The sequence below is a fragment of the Phyllopteryx taeniolatus genome, chromosome 1, assembly GCF_024500385.1.
Source record: "Phyllopteryx taeniolatus isolate TA_2022b chromosome 1, UOR_Ptae_1.2, whole genome shotgun sequence".
NCBI classification, from domain to species: domain Eukaryota; kingdom Metazoa; phylum Chordata; class Actinopteri; order Syngnathiformes; family Syngnathidae; genus Phyllopteryx; species Phyllopteryx taeniolatus.
The window spans coordinates 35473099-35485438 of record NC_084502.1 but is presented as its reverse complement, the minus strand read 5'-3'; the positions used below and the strand labels follow the sequence as shown (position 1 = coordinate 35485438).

The following is a 12340-nucleotide window of genomic DNA, read 5'->3' as shown; positions in this document are numbered from 1 at the left end:
TGTTCTTTACTTCTTTAATGGTTAAAAAAATACTTCTTTGCGCAGAGACAACATGAAAAAAAAAAAACAATGGCCACCTAATAATGACTGGTGGAACAAGATGAGGTAAATGTTTTTGAGGCATGATAACCAAAACGTTAGCAAATAACCATGCCTCAAAACAATAATATTAATAGTCAATAAAAAGAATATCAATAATAATATATAATTACAGCTAAAAAGAAAATCTGAAAATGTGCAACAAAAACAAACAGCCCAGTAATAATATACAAGGCAAATCTTGCCTGTCTGACCACTCCTGTGTGGACTTGATCCTATCCAAGAGACTGCCACGGTAACTGCAGCGCTTCAACATATTATCTCACCACCAGACAAGAGACACAGAGCTTGGAGGGCCCAATGCAATCATCATGGCAGAAGGCCCCGCAGCCTTGGCACATAATCATGGCTTTGAGGCGACAGGAGCACTTGAGTGACACCTCCTCTGCTGTACTGTCAGTGAAGGTCTGGATGCTGAGCGTGGCCTGGCTGGTGGCCAAACGAGGTCGCAGCTGGAGTACGCCATCCGCCATGTTTCGGGAAAAGGTGCTATTGTCCATCACGGATACATTGGCTGTGTAGCTGACGCCTCCGAGACTCTCACCCTGCTTGGAAATTTTCCCATAGAGCTGGAAGGGGAGAGAGGAGGGGGACGAGTGATAACTGGAGGAGTATGGAGCTTTGCTGAACTCTTTTTTAGCCATCCGAGACAAATTCATCTCCATATTGAGGAGTCCCTCCATTGCCCCTCCACTGGGGTAACCATCCATAGAGCTTATAGGCTCTTTCTTGGTAACAACAACGGACGCTTTAGCAACTGCCTGACAAGAAGGCTTTGAACCAACTTCAGTCTTCACATTGGGAACAGGGGCTGGCTCTTGTTGGTTGGGGAGTGGGATCTGAGACTGTGGGGATCGCCAGTTGATCTTAAGACTAGGCACAACTTCTGTCGGACAAGGGTCTGCATGAGGTGGAGATGGCCCATTCAATATGCTCCTGTGAGCAGACTGACTCCTGTCTGGAATAGCCCCTTGTGACGGCTGATGGACAGGTGACTCTTTGATAATTGATGTATGTAGGCTATGGTTAGAGCTGCTCGAGATGCAACTGGAGGATGATGTGGGGAACGCCGGAGAAGTGATGACAGGGACAGCTCCAGGAGCCTGTTGAGACTGATACTGTGATGTAGTTGGGGTCTCCATTAAACATGACACAGGGTAGCTTTTCTGGGACTTTGCTTGCAAGGCTACAGTTCCTTGAGAGTTGGGTAACTGGGCTGACGCATCAGCCATGTTGGCGGGTCTTCGCTGGGGTCCTGCGGGTCGGCTGATTTCTAGCCTGTCGACAGTGTGTGGGAGTAGAACTTTATCCAAGGGAAGGCTACCCTGTAGAAGCTGTGTTACTAAAGGATTGTTGGCTTCCACACTGGACACTGGTCTGGTCGAAGTGGACAGTTTCTTTGACGTTCCAGAAATACTTGAAGGATAAGAAGAGGGCTTAATACGTCCATTATACTCTTCTTCAGCAGATGACTGTGTGGTGCTTCGCCAATCATCCACAGATTCAACTTTGACAACAACATTGCTCTGAGAGCGGCAATCTTGAGAAAGGGGCTGGGTCTGTTGAGGATGAGCGATACCATTGGGAAAGCAAGGCTGAATGACCGTTTGACTGTGGCAACTGGACTCGTGGGTTTGGATAACTGGCTGGCGGTTCTGAGGAGTGCTACAAATGGCTTCCTGCATCTTTCTCTGGGTTCTCATCTGGGAACACCAATCTTGTTCAGACTGCTGCTCATCTACCTGGCTCTCGTTCTCACAGTCCGAAGCCGTTTCTGTGGAATCACTGTGTGTCCCACCCTCATCATCTCTGCTGGAGGAGTCCATGGTGGGAGATGATGCTTCTGCTTGTTGCACGGTGGTAGCCGAGTCAGCGTCCTGTGAGTCACGATGACGGGAAATGTGTTGAATGACACCACCTAGGCATCGCTCTTTCTTGTGTTCAACCTCTACAGGCGTCACGGATCTGACCAGCTTCTGAACAACAGCACCCTGAGCCCCAAACCTGGGAAGAGAATCGGGGATGGAGGTTGGAGCGAGTGGCCTTTTTTCCCTTGCAGGGTCGAGCCTCTCGGAAGGGGATGTAGCAGACACTGCAATCTTGTTTTGTCTATCAAGCGGGGAGGTTACATAATTTGACACTGTGTTAGTCTCTCGACAGGGAAGGTCAGTTGCCTGGCCCATGGGTCTGTCAGAAGGGGTGTGGACGTTGGATGATGCGACAGGAAGCCTTCCCATGCCTTTTTGAGGAGGGCTTGGTGTCTGCGAGTGCTCTGAGAACAGAGAAGTTGAGGTAGCAGGTGGGGATGGTGAAGACAGAGTTTGGCCGTCTATACTGGGATGCTGTAATTGTGTTCCAGACGAATTTGTTGCTGAAGTCTTTCCTTGCTCCTGTGTCCCACCACCTCCCCTTCTTCCACTTCCTCCTCCTGGCTCAATAGGTCCTGGATGTTCTTGCGCTCTCTGTCCACTGTTGCTATCCGGTAACCCAGCAGCAGGCCGCAGCCGGACCCTGGTCGGCCCTGGCCCTTCGGCAGAGGCTGCAACAGCAGCAGCGGCTTCGCGCTGGGCACGGGCTTGCTGCGCACGGGCTTTGATGTCGGCAAGCGTCCGCGCACCCCCCGTCCCCGACCGCCGCGAGGCCTCTCCAGGGGGCACGATGCGGGGGCAGATCTGGTAGGTGGGGTGCCCTTTGATCCAGGGAGGTTTGATTCTGGACAGTTGAATCTGTGGCAGAGAAACAATCAAAATAAGTATGTACAGTGTGTTCCAAAAATATTGGAATGGCAAGTGATGTCACTGGCTGTTGTCTTTGGGTGTTCCTTCACAGCTCTCACAATGTTTCTGTTATCAACTGCTGTTGATACCCTGTCTGTTGCTCAGTACACCAGTAGTTTCTTTTTCAGAACATTCCAAATTGTTGTATAGGCTATGCGCAATGTTTGTGCAATAGCGATGATCGATTTTCCCTCTTCTCTTTAAGCTTCAAAATGGTTTGCTTTTCTCCCATAGACAGCTCTCTGGTCTTCATGTTTGCTTACCAGCAAACTCAGTTTTCAGAGGCGAAACCGAAAGCCAAAAACAAGCATTATCTAATGTTGAAGCAATCAATCTAAAAGGTAACACCTGAGCAACTAGAAACACCCATCAGTCACATCTTCCAATACTTTTGCTCACTTGAAGAGTGTGTGGTTTCAAACAAAAGGTGCTCTGTTGTGAGTTGTTCAGTGCATCTTGATCTAAATACCATAAAATAAAAGATGGAAGTCTGAACTTTTGTCTCATATTCATCTTTTGATCTGAAACCCAAATGTCTTCTGTATACAACAAAAACAAAGTAATCGACCTTGCTGTTCCAATACTTTTGGAGGGGACCGTAAGTGTATTTACACATATTTTTACGAGTTTTAATGACTTTGGAGCAGTCCCTTACCCGGATTGGAGGCACCTTGGGTTCCTCCGTTGTCGGCTGCGGTTTCTCTGAATGGACCCTGTCAATTGTGGTACGAAAGGACTGCTGGTCATTCAACCGTGGCCTCTTTTCGGGGAAGCTGGAGAAGGCCCGGGTCTCATCGGGCCTTCTCTTCTGTTCCTTGTGCTGAATGCTGGGTGCAGGGGTCCCTGCTGGGCTATCTGAGGGGCTGCTCTCACGGCTGCTGGTGGCTGTTCCACCTGTGACAGAGGTGACGACGGATGCAGTGTCATCCAGTTGATCTGTAGTGACTGCGGCACCAGATGACACAGAAGAGGAGGAAGAAGAGTCCAAGCCAGTGGTAAACGCTCCCTGTTGATCAGAAGCTGAGGAAGGTGAGGATGAAGGTGACGAGTCAGAGGAAGAAGAGGAGGACGAAGGGGATGAGGCGGAAGCTAATACAGGTGCAACCTCTTCGGGGAGCAGACAGCCTGAAATGTTTGGTTCTTTGTCATCACTGGTGGATGCTGGACTGGGAATAGGAGTTGGAGTGGGGTCTGGTAGTAGGACTGGTTCAGGGGTGGCAGTCTTTGGCTCAATGGAGACGTCATCTGGTGGGAGCTCCTCGTCACATTCAGCCTGTAGCACCACCTCCCCTTGAATAACTGTACTTTCTGACATGGGCGAACCAATAGAAACTGTGGAGGTTTCCAGAGAGGCAACGTCCTCAGCAGCTTCTGCAGAATGCAGGACTGGAGAGCTGGTTTTGCATAGGGGCCGACGGGCCCTGCGACGCAGATCAGCTCGGGTGCGTCTCCTCATCCTACCATCTCTTCTCCGCCGACCCACACTGCGCCTCTTGGGGGCACCGGCTGACACCACAGAGACGCTGTCACTGTCCAAGACACTTGTTGCGACTTCACTCGAATCACCCATTGTGAGCTTAAGGGATTCCTCTCTCGTCAGGCCAGACCTGCAGGTATACAGCCAGTGTTTTAGTATGAAAGGACAGTATTAAACATTCCCACCGTGGCAAGGCCACCATGATTGATGTGGGTTATACAAGAAAAGTAGAAAATTAAATGAATGCAAACAGTCAAAGTAAATTCTATCAGGACTGATCTGGTTCTTACTTCTGTCCATGGTACTCCTCAAAAAACTTTTCCTTCCATGCCTCTACCTTCTTCTCCTTCTCCATTTCCTGCCGGAATCGCACCTGCATCTCATGAGTGAACTCCCCTAAACAGATAGAACATGAATGTTTAAAAGAGCTTTTATTCCTAAAAAGTGCATAGTTTGAACATTGACACTGTGCTTTAATATAGAAAACAACAACAAAAGACTGCAGTGATTCAATTCAATTCATTATATCCAAAATGTATTGTACCTAAATACATGTTTAAAAACAAACATTTAAAAATGATTAAATGCAAATGTACTTTCGAAAAAGTTAAAACAAGTGGACTTAAATGTATTATACTGGATTTCTCCCCCCCCACCCCCAAACGAAGCCACTGCAACCTTGTGCAAAATTGGAATATTTAAGTGTTTCATTCATGTACCACGAGAGCACAAGTGTCAAACTCAAGGCCCAGCCGCCAGATCCGGCCCAACACACTTTATGTGGCCCACTAAAGCAATTAGTGTGTCTAGTGTGTTTCTTGCTTAACAGGTTTGTTCTTTTCATCCAATTTTTCGTCACTTTTAACAGATATTAGAGGCATTTTTTTCCACCAAACCCTTTAACATAAAGTAGTTGTATACCAAACATTTTTGTGCCAAAATTTTCCTTGATGTCCGATTTAAAATTAAATTTAAAAAATATGTAACAATGAACTGCCAGGGCAATTGTGTATATGAAATAATATAGTGAAGTGACTATATTTATATGGTTTTCGTAGTCATAAGAGTCCTCTAAAGGAAACTATAACTGTGACGTACCCCACAACAAAAAATAGTTTGACACCCCTGCACAAGCTTCGAGAACCACTGCTCTAGACCAGTGCAAGTGCCACCAGTGGTACGTGGGCTCCCTCTGATAGTATGCGAAATAATCACTGAATTAAATGTTCAAACCACCTTAATTTATTTTTTCTCTCTTTTAAATCCACCCACTACATTACATTTGATAAGTACAGTTCACTTGTATTCAAGTGCAATACATTCACATTTAATCTTTATGAAATGTTTCTTTTCAAACACTTGAGTACGTTTTGTTTTAAACTTTAATGTGTAATATTTAATTGAATCCTTATTCAAGGACATTTTCCTCCATTAAGCGCAGTGTTAATGTTCAAACTGGTACAGTGGCTTACAAAAATATTAAATAAAACCTCTGCCTCTGTTTTGACGAACATTTCGGCCGACAACACTGTTATATTTTAATGTCATGGTGGAGGTACTTGGAGAGCGAAGTAATTTTTGAAGTGGTGCTTGGCGTCTCAGGAGAGGAAAGCAGTGCACCATCAACACTGTGTATGGTGGAGATGGGGCGCTGCTGACCTCGACTCGGGACGTTGTGAGTCGATGGGGAGAATACTTCGAAGACCTTCTCAATTCCACCGACACGTCTTCCCATGAGGAAGCAGAGTGTGGGTTCTCTGAGGCGGGCTCTCCTATCTCTGGGTTTGAGTTCACCGAGGTAGTGAAAAAGCTCCTCGGTGGCAAGGCCCCGGGGGTGGATGAGATTCGCCCAGAGTTCCTAAAGGCTTTGAATGTTGTGGGGTTTGTCCTGGTTGACAGGCCTCTGCAACATCGCGTGGACATCAGGGACAATGCCTCTGGATTGGCAGACTGGGGTGGTGGTCCCCGTTTTAAGAAGGGGGACCGGAGGGTGTGTTCCAACTACAGGGGGATCACACTCCTCAGCCTCCCTGGTAAGGTCTATTCAGGGGTGCAGGAGAGGAGCAGCATGTGTTTTGTGGACTTGGAGAAGGCGTTCGAACGTGTCCCTCGGGGAGTCCTGTGGAGGGTGCTTCGGGAGTATGGAGTATCGAACCCCTGATACAGGCTGTTCGGTCCCTGTACGACCGCAGTCAGAGTTTGGTCCCCCCAGTAAGTCGGACTCGTTCCCGGTGAGGGTTGGACTCCGCCAAGGCTGCCCTTTGTCACCGATTCTGTTCATAACTTTTATGGACAGAATTTCAAGGCGCAGCCGAGGCGTAGTGGGGGTCCGGTTTGGTGGTCTCAGTATTGCTTCTCCTCTTTTTGCAGATGATGTGGTTCTGTTGGCTTCATCAAGCAGTGACCTCCAACTCTCACTGGAGCAGTTCGCAGCCGAGTGTGAAGCGGCTGGGATGAGAATCAGCACCTCCAAATCTGAGATCATGGTCCTCAGTTGGAAAAGGGTGGCGTGCCCTCTCCAGGTCGGGGATGAGATCCTGCCCCAAGTGGAGGAGTTCAAGAATCTTGGGGTCTTGTCCACGAGTGAGGGAAGAATGGAACGGGAGATCGACAGGCGAATCGGCGCAGCGTCTGCAGTGATGCGGACTTTGTATCGGTCCGTTGTGGTAAAGAATGAGCTAAGCCGAAAGGCGAAGCTCTCAATTTACCGGTCGATCTACGTTCCTACCCTCACCTATGGTCACGAGCTGTGGGAGACTACGTCCTTCGGCTGGCTTGGGAACGCCTCGGGATCCCCCCGACAGAGCTGGATGAAGTGGCTGGGGAGAGGGAAGTCTGGGCGTCCCTGCTAAAGCTACTGCCCCCGCGATCCGACCCGGATAAGCGGTAGAAAATGGATGGATGCTTGCTTGGTGTAAAAGGTTTGAGAAACACTGCTCTAGACTGTTTTATACGTAATTGTTGGAATGGACTGCCAATATAAGAGTGATACAATCTGATTTTAGATCCAGTCCAATCTTATCTAATACTTGCTTTTTTTGCTGAGATCAGAGATTTCCGGATTGGAACACCCCTCAGTAAAAGCACCTAGACCCTCACTACATTATTGCTATCCGCCATGACATTGCCGATAAAAACTATACTCTAGATGCATAAAGAAGTTCAAACCTGTATTGCTGCACTGTGGAGGAACCAAATGCTGTTCCCACCATATACTGACAGTATTTTGCACTGTAAAAGTATATTTGTATGTATAAGTGTATTTATTGAGGTTCTTTATCGTGATGTAAGGTATTTTTTATTTAATCTATTGAACTGTAAAATATGCTTCTATTTTAAATAAACTGTTGTGTTGCAATTTAAATATACAGTGGAACCTCTACAGAACGGACTAATGGGGGGGGGGGGGGGGGGGTGGTCCCGATATGTCTGATTGTCCATGACATTGAAGCACTTTTTTTTTTTTTTTTTAGGGCCATATGTGCCCAAATTACTTTATGGTACAAAATGTTTTTTTGTGCTTAAAACACCCAGTTCACTACAAAACTAAATATACAAAAAGCTTGGAAATGTTTGAAAGTTTCAATTTTTATCCAAACTTACCACACTAGTGTGCTTGGTCATGGTGACATTGTTGACGTACAGTACTCATCATAGGTAAGTTGCTTTCATGAGCCGTGAGGAATTAGTGTGCTTCATATTTCCAAATCTGTTGCCAAAGGCAAACGGCTTGACCAAAAAAAAAAAAAAAAAAAAAAAAAAACTGTTACTGTACCAAAAATAGCATGTTCCAGACTCCAAAGACTGCAGCCATGCCGCTCTATCTCTGCTCTATGTACAATAGTCATTAGATATAGCCATCGTCACATGGCCGCCACGTCAATGCTCGACATTCAACATGGCCACCACATAGGCATGGGGGGGGGGGGATCTAATATTATTCTATATCTGTGACCCGGAAATACGTTAGTCCCATTATTCTCTGCCTGCATTGCGCCAGAGCACCAGTAAACAACAGCGGCCAATTCTGGAACTAACAAACTTTGTCAACTGCATTTTAAAGGACCCATAATTTGGCTATTTAGACCTCCATAGAGTGACTCTCAAACATGGACTTAGTAAAAAAATTAATAAAAAGTCAATTTCATTTAAAAAAATAAATTAAAAAAAACGCTGGTTATGTCATACGAGTGTCCAGAAAAGGCCCCTCTGACAGCTACGGTTTGATATCTGCTTTGTCCATATTTGGCTAAGACTGCACCCTTTCCTCAGATTGGTTGCCTCCATGTAGAAAAAGACCCACTTGTGAGAGCATGTGTTTGTCATGTTGATAGCGCTGGTTCGGGAGCGGAAAGGGAAGGCGGAGATCTTCGCTGGTGACGTAGATAATCTTGGGAGATTCGAATTGACCTGATTTCAGGCCTCTCGGCAGAAAAAGGCCCGCAACTCAGGAATGCGTGGATGATTTTAATTCGTATTTTATATCTTTACAGAAGAGACCATAGAGACAAGATTACATCCTAAATACTAAAAAAGGTGGGTTTGTCAAAATATGTCCCTTTTAACTGTCAAATGGAAATGATCTTCGGACAAATTGTTCAGTCCCGACAGTCAGTTTTATCCGTTATCAGTTATATCGGGGGCCGTTTTATCGAGGTTCCACTGTGTATTTTTATTTTTTATTGGTTTTATTGAGGGTATTTTTCAGGATTTTCTCATTTTTATTTATTTTATCAATTGTGGTATATTATGTTTAAGGTTAAAATTTAGGTAACCCATAGGTTAATAATAGGTAAATTTTTCTCGTACCTACTGTTGCCGACTATGTTTGAGTTAATATCACCTGATTGAAGCCATTTTAAAAATTCCACACGACAAAATAAATGTATGACTCGTGCTGCTATCGTTATTGGATCAATATCGGTATTGGCCAATACAAAACAATACAATCAAGGCTGCAATATCTGTATCGTATTGGAACTGAAAAAGTTATATTGGAACATGCCTAGTTTTGACAGCCCTATTTATTCTGTGTAAATTATTGCATGGTGTGTTTTGATGACATTTTCATCACACCAGCTCTTGGGCTGATTCAATATTTGGACTTGTACCCACCACGATCTGTTAGGCTGTATGCAGATTTTCACCAAGGTAAGGTAGAAGCTTTCCCAATGCTCAAATATAGTCCATCCATCCATCCATTCTCAACACCGCTTATCCTGGTTAGGTTCGCGAGCTGCTGAAGCCTATCTGACTTCGGGCCAAAGGAGGACTGCACCCTGGACTGGTCGCCAGTCAGTCGCAGGGCACATATAGACATGGAAAACCATTCCCACTGGGTGGGAAAATGAAAACCACTCGCATCAAAGTCAGGCGAGTGTAACACCACACCATCAGTGACTCAAATATAGTGATACACAAAAAGAGAAAAAGCAGAGGACTTTTTTAGATTTTGGTAAAGTTTCTTCATTCCCATAAACAAAACAGTTCTTTTTCTTTCAGGAGGGAACACTTACCCTCAGCTAACCTCTCTTTCCAGCTTTGGGAGGCATGTGTAAAGAACTCATTGTTGAGGGCTGAATTACTCAATCTGGCCATTCCATCTGGTCCAATCTTTATAGAAATGAGACAAAATGTAGAAATATCAGAAAATATAAACAAGTAAGGAAACTTTATAAAGCACTAACCGATTCACTGCCATTGGCGGCTGTTTAATTCAAATGTTAATATGGAGGACTGGCAGTATTAAATATAACCACATCTGAAAACAAACTGCTGTCCACAGATAATCAAAATAAATAATTTAAGAAAAACAAAACAGGTGGGGAGTCTTGAGCAGAGTTAAACGCCAAAGAATAAAAATGGGTTTTAAGACCGATTTTAAAAATGACAGCGAGGGGGCCTCTCCAATGTGCATATGGAGATCAGACCACAGCAACAGAAAATGCCCCATCCCTGCTGAGTTTCAGCTTAGACCTTGGTACCTCAAGAAGCCGGTCATCACCTCCCCTGAGGCAGGGGTGTAGGGAAGGAGTAGCTCAGCGAGGTAAGGCTGAGAAAGACCATTTAGACATTTAAAAACTAATATATCTTAAAATGTATTCTAATATGCACAGGAAGCCAGTGGAAGGAGGCTGACTCCAATATAATGCTGTAGCTATTGAGTATTTTAGTATTCTAGTATCCTCCTAAAAATTTCATTGAACAATCGAGTATTCAGATAAATTATATTTTTGATTGGTTAAAGACCAATTATGAATATACAAGTAAACCATTTCACCTTAAAAATAAACAACCAATTGTTTTTCTTTTTTTTAAAATCAACTGTTTTGTTTCTTAAATTCATATCGAGCAGCAAACTGTTTCCTTGTCTATAAATATTTAGACATAGGCAAGAAATTTTTCTTCTTCTTAGCATTTCTTAGAAATATAAAAACAAGGCACTAATTAAAAAAGGCATAAAGGAGCCTGTTGTGCAACATCACTTGAGCAGCTAGCATTTTAGGATGTGACATAATAATACAGTCTGTTTGTGGGTGTGCGTTTATTAGCTTAGACCAGACTAAACTAAAATGATGAAAATAAAGACACCTTGATAAGAAACAAATATTACCCTAATAACTTTTTTTTCACAAATCTTGCCACTTGCCTGCTTGTTAAGCGCTGTGAATGTGTCTCAGCTTGCCATTAACATCTACTACATATACACCAATAGTATTGTAATGCCCTCGGAAGTGGTCAGGAGGAAGAGAGTCGCCAATGCTCTTTCAGTCGTTTTATTGAACTTTCGGCAACACATCACAAACTTAGGAGCTGCTGTCAGCCACAACTCATTCCAACCGGGGCTTCCCTGACTGACTTTTCTTTGTGCTTACATCACACTACTCACGCCCCACACACCCTTTTAAAAGCATAAACACAATTACAAATACACTATCAAACTCAATCAAACTAGGAGGGCTGGCAGTGAATAAGTAAGCGGATCCTCGAAGCAGAGAAAATTTCAAGCATTTTTTGTATTCCAAGTACTCGAAACATTTGAGGATTCGTTGCAGCCCAACTGCAAAATAAAGTAATAAAGGCATGGATTACTGTTAAGTGCTCTCAAGAATGGGTTTTAACCTTTGCCAGCTACCTAGTACAAAAGATGGATTTGACTACTGCGCCAATTTGCCGATCCAATTTAAAATCCCTCTCCATTTTAAACCCCAAATTCGAGAAAGCTGGCTTCGCATTACCAAAGCGGCAGTATTAGTATTAGCAAACAAATCTGCATTTGTGTCACAACCATAAAATATGAATTAAACTAGAATCCTCAATGACATTGTGGTCCATATGGAACGAGTTATGACCATTTCAGCTAAATATACAGAGTTCCTGTTCTTCTAGGGTGGCTGTGGCTCAGTAGGTAGAGCGGGTCGTCCAGTGATCAAAGGGTAGCTGGTTCAAGTCCCGTCTCCGACTGTCTGCATGTCGAAGCGTCCTTGGGCAAGACACTGAACCCTAATTTGCTCCCAGTGGGCCTTGGAGCACCTTTTGCATGGCAGCAGTTGCCCATTAAATGTATGAATTTGTGTGAGAATGTGGGGCTTTGTAAAGCACTTTGGGCACTGTGATATTGAAGATAAAGCGCTATAAGTACAGTCCATTTACCATTTCTTTCAGCGCCGCTAGATTTACCTGCTATGGAGGCGCTCAGGAACTCCCCTCTATTTCGCTGGTGCACACTCCCTTTCAAGATGCACAGTTGCGGCAACGGGGCGGTTCAACACAAAGGTTCAGGACAGTGTTACAGTGTGTTAGCCGCTAGCTATCTAGCTACAGCTTGTACTGTGCTGGCTGGTACAGCAAAAACGAGCATTCCCATATTCCTTTCTGAGTAGCTGGTAAAGCAGGAAGTAATGTATATGGAGGCACTGATCTATTACCAGCAGCTGGTATTTACAAAAACAAACAAAAAAACAGCTCTGCCTGGGAGCTACGTGAA

At 44.6% G+C, this 12340-nt stretch overlaps 1 protein-coding gene across 4 annotated transcripts in view; it reads right to left on the bottom strand.

Annotated features, from left to right (window-relative positions):
- The window catches only part of asxl1 (ASXL transcriptional regulator 1), a 54291-nt gene continuing 41951 nt past the window's right edge, over positions 1-12340 (bottom strand). For all 4 annotated transcript variants that reach the window (XM_061791583.1, XM_061791601.1, XM_061791572.1 and 1 more), the window contains 4 exons: positions 9870-9966; positions 4644-4749; positions 3532-4483; positions 1-2825 (listed from right to left, as the gene is read on the bottom strand). In XM_061791583.1, coding sequence (XP_061647567.1) covers positions 357-2825; positions 3532-4483; positions 4644-4749; positions 9870-9966 — 3624 coding nt within the window. In that variant the 3' untranslated portion in view covers positions 1-356. The remainder of the gene's footprint in view (positions 2826-3531; positions 4484-4643; positions 4750-9869; positions 9967-12340) is intronic.